The sequence below is a fragment of the Fukomys damarensis genome, unplaced genomic scaffold (assembly GCF_012274545.1).
Source record: "Fukomys damarensis isolate Sample0158 unplaced genomic scaffold, DMR_v1.0_HiC HiC_scaffold_23, whole genome shotgun sequence".
Lineage (NCBI taxonomy): Eukaryota > Metazoa > Chordata > Mammalia > Rodentia > Bathyergidae > Fukomys > Fukomys damarensis.
In genome coordinates, this window is record NW_022900935.1 from 44,900,046 (window position 1) to 44,914,691 (window position 14,646).

Sequence of the window (14,646 nt, forward strand, 5' to 3'; positions counted from 1 at the left end):
TTCCAGCAGAGGGTCCCCAACCTTTATAGAAAGGGGATGCTTACATTTTTGATTGATTGATAAATAAAAATAATAACAATGCCAGGCACAATGGTACACTCCTGTAATTCCAGCATTCGGGAGGCTGAGGCAGGAGGATCATCTCGAATTTGAGGTCAGCCTCGGCTGCCTAGTGAATTCAGGGCCAATCTGAGCTACACAGTGAGACTCTGTTTCAAAAAAATCTAAATGAATAAATAAAAGAATAACATTTTGAGACACAGGAAAAGCACGTGAAATGCCAGCGTCAGTGTCCGTAGGTAAGATTGTATGGGGTCAGCCATGCACACCGGCTGATGTATCAGCCTCAATGTTCAGGATACTCAGTGCCTGGCCCCCAGGGAAGGGCCTACAGCCCTGCCCATGACCATAACCCTAAGACAGCCGGACCACATGGTCACGCTCGGCCTCAGCAGAAAAATATGAATTTATCCCAGGCCAGTGGAAAACCTCACAGGTGTGACTAGCTGTACATCACAAATACTACCCTTCAGCCTATTTCCTCCAATCCATTCTAAAATACTGTATCCAGCTCTGCAGAACTTAGAAAATGCAGGCTGAACTGGCAGGTTGCTAATTTTGTTGAATGTTTATTTTTTTGTTTTTGTTTCTGTTTTTTTAATTGTATATCTCTTTTTTTTTTCCTATTTATTTATTTATTTATTTATTTATTTTTGAGGCAGGGTCTCACTATGTACTTGAGACTGACCTGGAACTCACTATGTAGCCCAGGCTGGTCTTGAACTCACAGAGATCCTCCTGCCTCAGCCTCCCAAGTGCCAGGATTACAGGCATGCACCACCATGCCTGGCTTGAAAGCTTATTTTAGGTGGGAAAAAAAAGCAAGCTTTTCCAGTTTGTTGCAAATTATTTGGGACAAAGCTGAATGAAACTGTATTTTTAATAAAACAATAGTCATATCTATAAATACAGGGCCACATGTGCTAGGTGAGCGGAAAGGATTCCTGGTAACTGCCCACCCTGCCTGGCCTCTCAGCAGATGCCCACAGAAGCCTACACCAGTCTCCCTGCCTCACACGGTCCTGACCTGGCCACGAGGACAGGACAGGGTGTCAGGGGTCGAGGGCCTCGTTCCCACCCAGCCACTGGCTGGGTGCGGTGGGGAGGGGGGCTGATGAGCCTGAGTGTGCTCCAGAGCCCTTCCAAATGCCAAGTGCCCCGCTTTGGCACGGGGAAACTGAGACACTGGGCAACTCTCTCACCTGCCCAAGTCTCACCCAACACCATGGTGGCCCCCAAACGCATGTATACTGAACACCTTTCCATCACACGCTCAGCGTCCCAGGGTGCCACGCATACACGCTGTCTCCACTATGGCGGCCCAGCCAAGGCCCTGGGGTCACCCACCCACCCTGCTGCAGGCAGCTGCTCACCCAGCAGGAAGCACATGGAGCTTGAGAATCACAGTGGGAGGGACAGCAGCCAGAATGAGAGGAGGGCAGGGGACCTGGGGACAGGACCAAGGCTGAGGACCCTGCCTGGCACAAACCCACCCACTGTCCCCGGACCTCCCACCCCACCCTGTGCCACAGCACCATCCCTGTGCCTGTGGGAGCCCACAGACAGCGGACCTCAATGTGGCCATGACTACAGGGGCAAGCAGCAGCTGCCCAGGGCTCCACGTCTGGGTCCCACACTGAGCCCCAGAAGAGCCTTGCACTCAGCACCCTGCAGGGATAGCCATTCAGGTCTCGGGTGAGCACTCTGCATCACCCCGTGGCCCTGCAGTAGCACACTGTGGCACCTACCCGTGACCCTGGCAGGCTGGGAGGTGAAAGTCAAGGCTCACAGGCTCGAGGCCACGCACCCCACCTCAGAATAAAATGAAAGCACCAGGCACCCGCAAGTTTTGGGTTCAGTCCCCAGTACTGAAAAGAGAAGGAGAGACACAAAGGAGTGCCACTGGTGTGCAGGAGGATGGGGTGCAGCAGGAGCAAAGAGTACAAAGACCAGTACCACCGGGTCATGGCCCCTGGCCAGAGGGTCCGTGTCATCCCTGAGCCCCAACACCAGGGATGCGATGGGCGTGGGGGACTGCTCTTCCGGTCCTCAGCTCTTCCTCCTCCTCGGGGCTACCAACCTGGGCTCAGCTGCCCACAGATGACTCTGCTAGGGGGGTTGAGGGGGAAGATGAGAGCCCCGAGAGTAACCAGGGCCATGAGGAAGTGGGGGCATCAAGCACCAGGATGGGACTGGCAGCAGTGGGGTGCCCGCCCAGGGCTCCTTCACCCTCTGCTTCAGGTTCCCACCCCCAAAGTGGCTCAGACCCCCAAGTGCCCAGGGACCAGCACCTGAGGCACCTGACCCCAAGCTGGGCCATGGGACCTGAGAAGAGGCACATGCCCGTCCATGGCTGGCACTGCCGGGCACAGAGATCAAAGACCAAACTGTGAGAGCAATGCATCCCTCACCCGGAAAGGTGGAACAGAAAGCACTGACGCGACACACGAGCTTCTGAGTGAGGACGGGCAGGACGAGGTAGCCAGGGCAGGGTCTGGGGACTCAGCCCCAGACCCACATAGCAGGGGCCACCAGCCCACGGGGAAAGGAAAGACACGGGCAGGGCCCAAGGTGCCCACAGCTCAACCCCACACCCCTGTGCCAGCTGTACCAGGTGGTTCCTGTGCCTCACCTGGACCACAGAGACAGGGATCCCCAATTGCCTAGTCCTCAAGGCTGGGAGGCAGGAAGCAGTGTAGGAAACAAGGACCTGAGTTCGATCCCCGGTACCAAAAAAAAAAAAAAAAAAAAAAAAAAACAACCCAATAAAATAAATAAACAAAGGAAAAAATGGAAAAGTCTTCATAAATAGGGGAAGGTGGAGGAGGTGAAGCGGGGCAGGGTACAAGGAAAAAATGAGAACCAAGATCTGTCATGTACAGGTACAAGATCCCAATGGTGAATGTAACTATACTCTATACCTAAAAAGTACCAATAAACTTAATGAAAAAAACAAACAACAAAACACTGACAAAATGAATGAGTAGCACAATAAAAAAATAATTACTGGGCCAGGGATTTAGCTCAATGGTGCCACCACCTGCCTCACAAGAAGAAGGTCACGAGTTCAAACCCCAGTACCTAAATAATAATAACAATAATAATTACAGTATACCTCATGAGAAGCTGGCATGTAATCCCAGCAGTTGGGAGGCTGAGGCAGGAGGATCACTGCAAGTTCAAGGCCACCCGGGCTACATAGCTAGACCCTGTCTCAAGAACAATAATACTAATAATATGCATGACCAAACAGGATGTACTCATGGGATACAAAGATGGATGGAGTTATGAAACTCATGAATAGAACATGCCACATTAATGGAATGAAGGAGCAAACCACATGGTCATCCCAATTGGCACAGAAAAGAACTTTTACAAAGTTCATCATCACTGGATGGCATAGAGACAGGCAAGGATGAGAAAACCCCAAAATAAATCCTTGCACATGAGGTCAAGTGAGCATCCACGGGTGTCAGGGCCGTGCCCTGGGGGAAGGGACTGCTGGAGAAACCGGACAACCAACCATCAAGGAGCAAGGGTACAGCTCACCTCGCGTCAGACACAGGGACTGACTCAGAATGGGCCCACAGACGAAATGTGAACCAACAAATAAAACTCTGTTAAAGAAAACACCCAGGGCAAAAGCTTCACACCTCTGGGTTAAGCAAAGTTTTCCCGGATGTTACAACAGAAGGATAGGCGACAAAAGGAAAAATCAGACACAAAAGCTTTACAGAGCAAAGAACACAGTCAACAGAATGAAGAGGCAACATATAAAACAGGGAAAAAATTTTGCCAGCTGCTCCTATATATAAAGGACTCAAAAAATTAGACCCCTGAAATTAAAAAAATCCAGTGAAAATGGGCAACCGCAATGAACAGGCACTTCTCAAAATAAGTACAAAGGGCCAATAAATACAAGAAAAAAAATGCTTGGTATGGCTGGGCCATTAGAGAAATAGAAATTAAAACAACACCGAAATTCTATTTTACTCCAGAGAGAATGATGACCACCAAGAAATCAAATAACAACAAATGCTGGCGAGGCCACAGGGGAAAAGGAGCCTTCGGCATTGGTGGACATGTGGACTGGTGCAACCACGCCAGACAGCAATATGGAGAGTTTTCAGATAACCACAGCTACAAGCTCCATTCCACCCAGCTACTTCCCTTTAGGCACCTTCCCCAAAGAGTTAAAGACGTCACACCGCAGTAATCCAGGCACAGTTCACGCTGGCTAACTCTTAGACGCAGGCTACACGCTGTGTCCACCATGAGTGGATAAAAAAATTGTGGCATCTGCACACAGTGGGGCACTACTCTGCCATAAAGAAGGGTACACTTGAGTCATCTGTAAGAAGCAGGTTCACCTTCAGACCAATGTTAAAGTGAAATGAATCAGGCACACAGGCTTAAATATCACATGGTTTCTCTCATATGAGAAACTCTCAGTACAGATAAAGAGCAATATGAAAGATGGATCACAGGAAACAGGGAGCCAGAGCTTTTCCAAAAGTAGAGGCGACCAAGAGATGGAGGAGGCTTGGAGGGGTGGAGAAAAGGGACGAAAGAGCAAAGATGCACTGTGCGCAGGTGCCAGTTCCCCGAGGAGTGACCACCACACCCACGCAGACAAAACTGGGGAGAACAGCCAGATAAACCAGTCTCCAGGAAATTTTAAAACTGTACACCAAAGGGCTCTGCTATCAAAGAAGGCAACAAATAGGAGACAAAAAATGTTTGTAAATCATATACCCGAAGGGGCCAAGAGCCAGCATCTGCAGAAAACGCCTAACACCAACAAGACATTAACTCAACTCAAACATGGGCACAGGCAGTCTGTGATTTATGCTCAGAATAACATTTCAGCCATTGTTTGGACACACTGTATATTAATGACTGTTATTCTCTAATTATTTTGCTATGAAATTTTGTTTTATATTTTCATAGAAGAAGGTTTATATTTTCTTTATTAGTATCTACTTGTACTACATTAAATAAGAAAACAAGAGAAATAGCTCCACTTTTTTTTTTGGGGGGGGGGTACCAGGAATTGAACTCGGGTCCTTGCACTTGCGAGGCAAGAAGCAGAACCACTGAGCTAAATCCCTGGCCCAATAATAGCTCCACTTTAATAAATAAGAATAAGAAGAAAAGGTCAGAGGCAGCGGGTACAGCACCCAAGAGGCTGAGTCAAGAGGACCTAGAGCCTGGAAGGTGGAGGCCAGACTGGGCCACACGGCAAGACCCCATCTCAAAACAAACAGCAACAGCAACCAACAAAGTCCCACAAAAACAAGACAAAAGCCAAAGGGGCGAAGGGTTCAAATAGACCCTGCTCCAAAGAAGCCAGCAGGGGACATGGGGGCTTAGCTCAGCGGTGCAATCGCCAGCCTCACAAGCACAGGGTCCCGAGTTCGATCCCTGGAACCAAAAAAACCCAAATAACTTATTGAGAAGCCAGAAGGCACACGCAAAGGTGCCCGACCTCACTGTTACTAGGAAAAGGAGACACCCATCAGGCAGAGGCTGCTGTCGTAAAGAAGAGAGAAAGCATAAGTGCTGGGAGGTAGTGCAGAAAACCAGCACCCTTGGGTGCCACGTGGCACAGAACCCTATGGGGAGCAGTATGGTGGGTCTTCACCAAGAGCAGACTCATGCACAGCCAGCAACACCAGTCAAACCCCAAGAGCTGAAACCAGGCCAGCAGGGACCCCGACACCATGGCCAGGCTGCACACTAGCAGCGGAAGCACCCACTCCCCAAGACAGGAGCGGAGAGGACAACGGTACGCTTCACCCATGGGTCAGACCCAGGAGGCTCTGGGACCAGAAATGGCAGAGGCCTGCTTCCGTGTACCCCTGGAGGAGTCAGAGTCCCACAAGGGTGGTCAGGGGCCAGAAGTGGTGTCAACGGGTCACAGTTTAGGAAGGAGAGCGTTCTGGAGAGGGTAGAGGAAAGGCTGTACAACTACCTACACTGAACAGCACGAAACTACACGGCTAAACATGGCTGAGACGGTGAGCTGTGTTATGTCAATTTACCAGAATTTTTAAAATTATAAAGAAGTTGGGGACAGTAGTGCACACCTATAATCCTAACACCCGGGAGGCTGAGGCAGGGGAATTGTGAACTTGAGGCCAGCCTGGCTTCCAGAATGAAATACTGTCTTAGAGCAAAAAGAATGGCAACCTATGGCCAAAATCATATACATGGGAAAAACTGAAAGCTTTCCCTCAAAAATCAGAAACAAGACAAGGAGTCCGCTATGACCACTGCTGTTCAACTGTCCTTGAAACATTAGCCAGAGCAATCAGACAAGAGAAAGGAATAAGAAAAAGTCAAAGTATCAGTATTTGCAAGTAACAGGATCTGCCCAAAAGACACCAAAATTTCAATAGACTCTTAGAATACTCAAATTCAGCAATGTGACAGGACACAAAATCAACAAATGAATGACATAGTTATACACTAATAATTAACTCACTGAGGAACTAGGAAAACAGTACCATTCACAGTGGTATCAAGAAAAATTAAACCCTTAGGAAGTAACCTAACTAAGGAAGTAAAAGATCTTTACAACAAAAATGACATCACTCTGAAAAAGGACATTAAAGAGGACATCAGACAATGAAAAGATGCCCATTTTCCAGGATAGGTAGAACCAATACAGTCAAATGGCCAAACTCCCAAGTCTGATACAGAGATTTAACACAATGTCAATCAACACACCGACAGCATTCCTCCCAGATTTAGAGAAAACAATCCAAAAATTAATACGGAACCAGAAGACACCCAGAATAGCAAATACAGTTCTGGGTAATAATAGCAACGCTGGAAGCATCATAACCCCAGATTTAAAATTATATTACAAAGCCACAGTGATAAGAGCAGCATGGCTGGGTGTGGTTACACACATGCCTATCCTGGGGGGGAGCCCTGAGTGAGGCAGGGGAGGATCAGAGAGTTCCAGGCCAGCCTGAGCCACACAGTGAGATCCTGTCTCAAAAATAAAACAAAACAGAAACAGCAATGGTACTGGCACAAAAACAGAAATGTGGATCACCGTAGAGGAAGAACCCCAGACACATTCAACTAGTTGATCTTTGACAAAGGAGCCCAAAACATACACGGAGGAAAGACAGTCTCTTTCATAATGGTGCTGGGAAAACTGTGTCTAGACTCATATATCTCACTTTGGACTTCTTATGGCTGTGTCTAGATGTCCCCCCAAAGCCTCATGTACTCCTTGGTAGAGCTTTTCAGAGGTGGCTGCATCTAGGGTGTGTGATTGCTAAATGAATCCACTGCTGGGTTTGGCACAGTTCTGGGTGGGATTAAAAGTACCCCACCCTGGGTGTGAAATCCTGTCTTAACCGCCCTAAATGCCTGGATAAGATAAAAGGGATACAAAGAGGGTCCCTGCCAGTCAACTGGGTCAATTGTCCTTGCTGTTGCTTGCTCCCTTCTGCTTACCCTGCCCTGCCACCACTGTTTGGCACCATGTACCGTCCACATGACGCCCCTCTGCCGTGCCTCCCTGCCTTGGAGCCAGCCAGCTATGGACTGAACCTCTGCAAACTGTGAACCAAATAAAGCTCCCCTCCCTAACTGTGGGTGTTGGATATTTTGTCCGAGCAACAAGGAAAGTAACTAAAACAGTACTAAGCTAAACTCAAAATAGATCAAAGATCTAAATGTTAAAACAGAAACAATGTGCTGGAAATGAAACTCTTGAAGACACAGGTGTAGGCAAGGAACTTCTCAAAAGAATCCCAAGGAGGGCCGGGAATTTAGCTCAGCGGTTCCGTGGCCTGCCTTGCAAGCGCAAGTCCAAAAAAAAAAAAAAAAAAAAAAAAAAAAAAGAATCCCAAGGACACAAGAAACAATACAGAGAATCAACAAATGGGATCTCACCAAATTAAAAAGCTTCTGGACAGCAAAGGAAACAAGTACCAATAAACAACAACAAAAAAAGCAAATAGCAATTTTAAAAATACTAGAGCTTTCAGGAATTCAAGAGTAATTGTGGGTGGAAGGATTGAAGGGAAGGCAGAGGAATAGGGAAAAAATAGGAACCAAGATATATCATGTACAGGTACAAACACCCAATAATGAATGTCATCATATTATATACCTAAAATGTACCAATAAACTTAGTGAATTAAAAAAAATCAAGAGAGTAAATAGACAACCTACAGAATGGGAAAAAATTGTTGCCAGCTACACCTCAGAGGACATATCTAGAATACATAAAAAACTAAAAAAGTCAGACCCAGTAAATAAAAGACCCATTCAAAAAATGGGCAACTGGGCCGGAGATTTGGCTTAGTGGTTCCACCACCTGCCTAGCAAGCACAAGGGCCCAAGTTCAATAACTGGCACCAAAAAAAAAAAGGCAACTAATATGAGAAAAGGAAAACAATGGAAACAAAATCTTTGTAAACAGGGAAGGGTGAGCCAGGCATGGTGGCACAAGCCTGTAATCCCAGCACTTGGGAGGCTGAGGCAGGAGGATTGCTGCGAGTTCAAGGCCATCCTGGGCTACATAGTGAGTTCCAGGTCAGTCTCAACTACATAGTGAGACCCTGTCTCAAAAAATCAAAACCAAACTAAAACAAACAAACAGGGAAAGGTAGAGGGGGTGAAGGAAAGGCCCGGAATGGGGAAAAAATAAGACCCAAGATACGCCATGTAAAGGTACAAGATCCCAGTGATGAGTGTAACTATACTGTATACCTAAAAAGTACCAATAAACTTAGTGAGAAAAAGAAAGGGCAACTGAAATGAACAGACACTTCTCAGAAGAAGTACAAATGGCCAATAAATACTGAAGAAATAAATGTTCAACATCACTGGTCATTAGAGAAATTCAAATTAAAAACAACACTGAGATACCATCTTACTCTAGAGAAAGAATGGCCATCGTCAAATCCAATAATAACAAATGCTGGCAAGGAGACAGAGAAAAAGAAGTCCTGCACTGCTGTTGGGAGTGTAAACCAGGACAACCACTGTGGAAATCAGTATGGAGAGTCCTCAGAAAACTGAAACTACAAACCCCGTCTGACCCAGCCCTTCCCCTTCCAGGGCTCTTTCTGAACGAGCCACAGGTGTGCGTTGCAGGCACAACTGCATTTACAGCAGCACAACTCCTGACGGCAAAGTCTCAGGAGAGCCTGCACGCCCACCGACACACGAGTGAGTAAAGAAGACGTGGTACAGACACCCTCACTGAGGACGGGCCACACTCCTGCAACTAGGTCACTGGATGGACAGGTCACCAAAAAGAAACTGCATAGAGTGTTACCTTACAGTATTCACAACAAAGAAATGGTCGAAGGAAACGCCAACTTACATAACTTTTTTTGGGGGGTTACCAGGGATCGAACTCAAGACCTTGCACTTTCAAGGCAGGCGACGGAACCACTGAGCTTAATCCCCAGCATTTACATAACTTTTTTTTTGTACAGTCTCACTATGAAGTTCAGGCTAGCCTTGAAATCACTATGTAGCCCAGGCTGGCCTCCAACTCCCAGCAATCCTCCTGCCTCAGCCTCCTGAGTGTTGAGATTACAGGTGTGCACCCTCACACCCAGCTTTATGTGCATAACTCTTCCATGCATACACTGCATAACAGCACATAAAACTATAGCACTGTACTGTATAGTGCAATCGGCAAGAATTACAGTGCTATACAAATACGGCATATTAGACCAAAGAAAAAGACACTGATCCTCTATAGACAGACAAGATGTAGAGGACTATACAAAAAAACAGATGGGTCGCAAGACCAAACAGCGCAACTCTGCCGTAAACCTGCATAGCTGTCACACAGGCAGGCCATTAGACACGGGCATCTGTCTTAACACGCAGTGGAGCCCTACTCTGCCCTGAGGACAGACGTGAGGGAAATGGTGCCACTGAGACCGTAACGTTAAGTGAAACAAGCCAGACACACCAGCTTCACGGTTACATGACTTTCTTACATGAGAAACCCAAAGCTCTGCATCATAGAGAACAAAATAAAAGATGTAATAGGAACAGGAAAGGGATTATGAGACAGAGAGAGGAGAGGGAAAAGGGAGTAGAAAAAGAATGAAGATAAAACAACTAGGGCTCCTGTAAGGGAGAAGGGGCACAGGAGCTGAGGGAGCGGAGCAGGACAGTAGGGAGGGGACAGACGGACTCGGACGCGCACAGGTGAGAGGCCCCGGGAGAAATCACTGAGTACGAAAGTACAGACATGGAAAAAATGAAACAAAGAGAGAACGGCAGCTGATGCTACAGCAGGAAAGGCCTGGAGGAGGCTGCCGAGTGCAGGAAGCCAGGCCCGAGGGGCCACACAGCACGGGAAGCGTCACGGGGCCAGCCATGGGACTCGGCCACCGCAGTCATTGGGCCTAAGTGGCTGCCATGGGCTCAGTCGGGGCTGCCTTGAGGGATGCACTTTGCCACTGAAAACAACAGGAGCCCCGGGCAGTGGCACGGGCCTGAGTGCCAGCCAGGTGGGGAACTGGGCCCACACTGGCATGCAGGAAGGCCGGCCTCAGAAGACAAGGAGCGGAGCAGAAAGGAAGCAAGGGGAAGACGAGAAAGAAAACATCAAGCAGCTAGATCCAGGCAGCACGTGAGAGGTGCGCCAGGCACTATGCCACAGGCAGGTGTTGGCCTCGAAACCACACCTGTTGGGCTCACCTGTCCATCTGTTCTCCGCCCACCCAGTCCTCTTCATGGGGCCCCAGTGGGGCGCGGTTTCTGCTGGGCTGGCCCTGTCTCCAACCCTCAGCAAATCACAAACAAATGCCCACCAGGCACCTAGGTCACAGTCTCTGTTCCTGTCAGGCCACAGCATCCACTGCTGACTCCTGGCACCCAGAGGCCGGGATGCACCTGCTGCCCCGGCCCCTGCTCAGGCTCTAGGGAAAGTTCCAACAAAACCGCAGTCACAAAGCCTCAGGTGACCCCACCCCACATCCAGGACCCTCAGCCCCACAGTCCTGCCCAGGCTTGGCAACTCTGGGCCCCCTCCCCATACCAGGCCGGCTGGGAGGGTTCCACAAATGCCCCGAGCTCCCCCTGTGGCGAGGACACTGGGGCCACGTGGCTCAGGGTAGAGCTGACAAAGCCCGCAGACTTCTTCACCCAGGTGGCAGATGGCCTGGTGTTAGTTGCCTCTAACACAGCACACTGGAGGCGAGAAGGCCACAAATTCCAGGGAAACCTGGCAACTAAGGAGACCCTATCTCAAAAGAAAGAATAACACTGGGCTGAGATGTAACTCAATGCAATGGTCCTGGGTTCAACCCCCGGTACTGAAAAAAAATATGAAAAAAATTCATCCAGCCTTCAGCAGACACAGTGGGGGGCTTCCTGCCCACCGGCACCCCGAAGGCTGAAGGATATAGCCACTCGCCTTCCCCCACAAAGACACCCTTTCCCAGAACCTGTCCTGCCCACGGGACACAGGCACTATGCCATAGAAGACATCAGCACGGGAAGACGACCAGAAACTCTGTGTGCCAGCCACTGCTCCGAAGCCTGGCAGGCTGCAGGGCTGAGGCCAGACCCATGTCAGGGCACTACTGCCCATCTCTCTGGGCCCCACTTGCCCACTGACCCTCTCCACCCTCCCATACCCTCAGGGCAAAGCCACACAGACAAGGGCCCACATGGCCTCCTGCCCTTTTCCCTCCGACCCCAGCTGCCAGAAAGCTCCACTGGTGACCACACCTCCCTCAGCCCCGGTTCCAGGACAGTCAGACTCAGGGACAGGAGTCCCTTGGAGCCCACTCACCCAGACCCACTGGCCACATCTCCACCTGCAGACTGCACAGGAGTGGGGGCAGCACGGGCGCAGCGACGTCATCCCCACCTGACCCCTCTGTCCTTCTTGGAGCTTTCCCTCTGCTGCTAAAGGACCAGCCCACCCTACCCAGGAAGTGGCCCAAGGGCACCAGCCACTGTGGAAACCCACTCACAGTCTCAGGGGCTGGCCATGGACCTGGCGGGAGAGGCCATTCCTGGGCTTCGTTCCCAAACAACACCCACCGCCCACACTCCGACAACAGGTCAGCGCTTCTCCCCGGCCCGCTGGATGTGAGGTGAAGGAAAATCGCAGCACTCACTGTCTTCTCCAGGACAAGGCATGCCAGGCTGCTCCGGGATGCTTGGGAAAACTGGGCAGAAAGAAGGGAAGAAAGGGCGTCAGTGCCCACTGCCATCTACCCCTTCCACTGTCTTCCTAACGTCCTGCCCTGCGTCAGGCCCAGCAGAGGTCCTTCCACACAAAGCACTCGGTACAGCACCCATGACGACCTCCCCTGGGGAGATTCCTTAGCAAGAGCCTCAGAGACCAAGTTGTCTCCTGCCAAACCCATTCTGTAAGAGCCACTGAAAATCCAGGGAAAAGGTGGTCAGGGTTAGAATGAGGCTGTCAGGGTAAAACTACCAATTTCACTAGTGAAAGAATATGGGAAGGGGCTGTGCTCACATTTGAAACTGACTTCTAAAAGCACAGTAGACTCCATGTCTCTGTATGAACCACAGTTCAAAATTAACTGTTTCAAGATATACCCTGGACTTCTACGGATGACTAAAACAGAAGCGTAGGAAGTACTATGACTTGGTTAAAACAGGTATTTTCTTGTGTTTCTTGTGCGTGAATTTTCAAGGTACCACAGCTTCCATGTACAGGAGGCCAAATACATGCATTTGCCATCTTAAAATGTAAGTGACCTAGATTAGGGCTTAAGTCTATAGCTATACCTACAAAAGGGTTGCACAGTGGGGCGTCTTAACCCAGAGGGCAGATCCCCCACCTGGCCCGTGGCACAGAACCCAAAGAACCAGGAGGCTCAATCACCCGCTGACACAGACTCGCCTGCACGTGCTGGGCCTCACTGGCTACCAACCCCTCAGAGCACCAAGATGGGCAGAACCAGGTGAGCTGTGGGGAGGAGACCATCTGGAGAAGAGGCAACTCAGAGCCGCAAGGACCCACAAGAATCCAGACTGTGCTTGGCCCACTGGCTCTGTGCACCATGGGTGTTACGTGGGTTACTAATGGGCCAGAGAGAAAAATCAGCCCAAACAGTGTCATACCAACATCCTTCAGTCGAGCATGGTGGTGCATGCATGTCACCCCAGCACTCTGGGAGGCTGAGGCAGGGGGATCACAAGCTCCAGCCCGGGCTGGGTCAGTTAAGAGACTTACTGAGACCCTGTCTCAAAATAAAAAACACAAAAGAGCTGGAGTTGCAGCCCAGTGTGAAGGTGCTGGGTTCAATCCCAGTACCACAAATACAGGGTAATCTTTACATCCTCTGGCATCATAAGATTTTAAACTGCTGTCCCCCAGGTGGCCTTGTCCCCCAGTTGTGGTCTGTAGAAGATGCGCTGGCCCAGGTGTCCTGGTGCCCACCCGCCACCACTCACCATGGATGGTGAGTCCATCGTCCCTCTGCTGGCAGGCCAGGCGGAAGGCCTCCTCTAGCTCCATCTGGGAGGACACGGTGCAGGGGTCACCTGGGCAGGGCAAGAGGGGTCGCGGCAGGCAGGCGTCACTGTCTATGACTGGACAACCCAGCCAGGGCCCAGAAGCCAGCTTGTGGCCAGCTCAGGAACCCCGGGAGCTCAGACCCTTCTCCCCAGCCAGACCAGGCCACAGGAGAGGCTCTTGGTCTCTGGGCTGGACGGGGACCCAGAACTTTGCACGGCCCCAGGGGGAGGCTCCTGCTAGACTGGGTGCCTGACAGAGCGTGGCCAGCATGTGGGACCACCTTTCAGACATGTGTCCGGGATTGAGGAGAAGGAGGGAGACAGATGGAGAGAGAGAGAGACAGAAAAACTGACCAGGAGATGCCAGGGGAGGGAGGGAGGGCCAGGCAAGGGCGGCTGGCTGGGCTGGGCTGGACTGGCACTGCCCCACAGGAGCAGGGAGGTGCTTTTCCAAAGTGCCCCCAGGAGGGCAGGTGTCAGTGAGGACCTGCTGCCTCTGCACACACAGGCAGAGCCCACACTGCGGGGATGTTGCCCGGCCTCACCACCTACTGCTCCCACCATCCCTTTCCAGCTGTCCTCCTGGGGAAGCCGCCCTCCACCCACAGCCCCACAGCCCCGCCAAGGGGTCAGGTACCTTCGCTGTCCACCCACTTGAGGGTGAGCGGGTGCTGTGGATGCAGCCCACACATGTCACGCACTTCCCCACAGAGCGCGTGGAACGTCATCGCGGTGTCCATGCCAGTGATCAGGATGTCCCTGAAGCAGAGGACCGGGCTGTTACGGGTTACCCCTGAAGCCGGCTGCACACGGGCTACTGACCCACCCAATGACCAGCCTAATGAATGAAGAGTTCTCAAAATACAACACGATGGCCCCCCACAAACAAAATCTCGAGAAACCCCACCTGAGCCTGGGGGATGCACTGGATGGTGCCAGGTGACTGTGCCACATTCCTATGCTTCACAAAGGTGACCCAGGTGGGGACAGGAGCCCACTGATCCAAGCCCAAGATTACATCCCAGACATTTTTATTTTATTTTGAGACAGTCTCCTTAAGTTTCTCAGTCTAGGCTTGAATTTGCA

At 50.4% G+C, this 14,646-nt stretch overlaps 1 protein-coding gene across 1 annotated transcript in view; it reads right to left on the reverse strand.

Moving 5' to 3' along the window:
- Positions 1-14,319, reverse strand: part of Prkcz (protein kinase C zeta) — a 75,492-nt gene extending 61,173 nt beyond the window's left edge. Inside the window, exons 1-3 of the mRNA XM_010627770.3 lie at positions 14,198-14,319; positions 13,498-13,587; positions 12,189-12,239 (exon numbers count right to left, since the gene is read on the reverse strand). Coding sequence (XP_010626072.1) covers positions 12,189-12,239; positions 13,498-13,587; positions 14,198-14,300 — 244 coding nt within the window. The 5' untranslated portion in view covers positions 14,301-14,319. The remainder of the gene's footprint in view (positions 1-12,188; positions 12,240-13,497; positions 13,588-14,197) is intronic.
- Between the last annotated feature and the right edge of the window lie 327 nt (positions 14,320-14,646).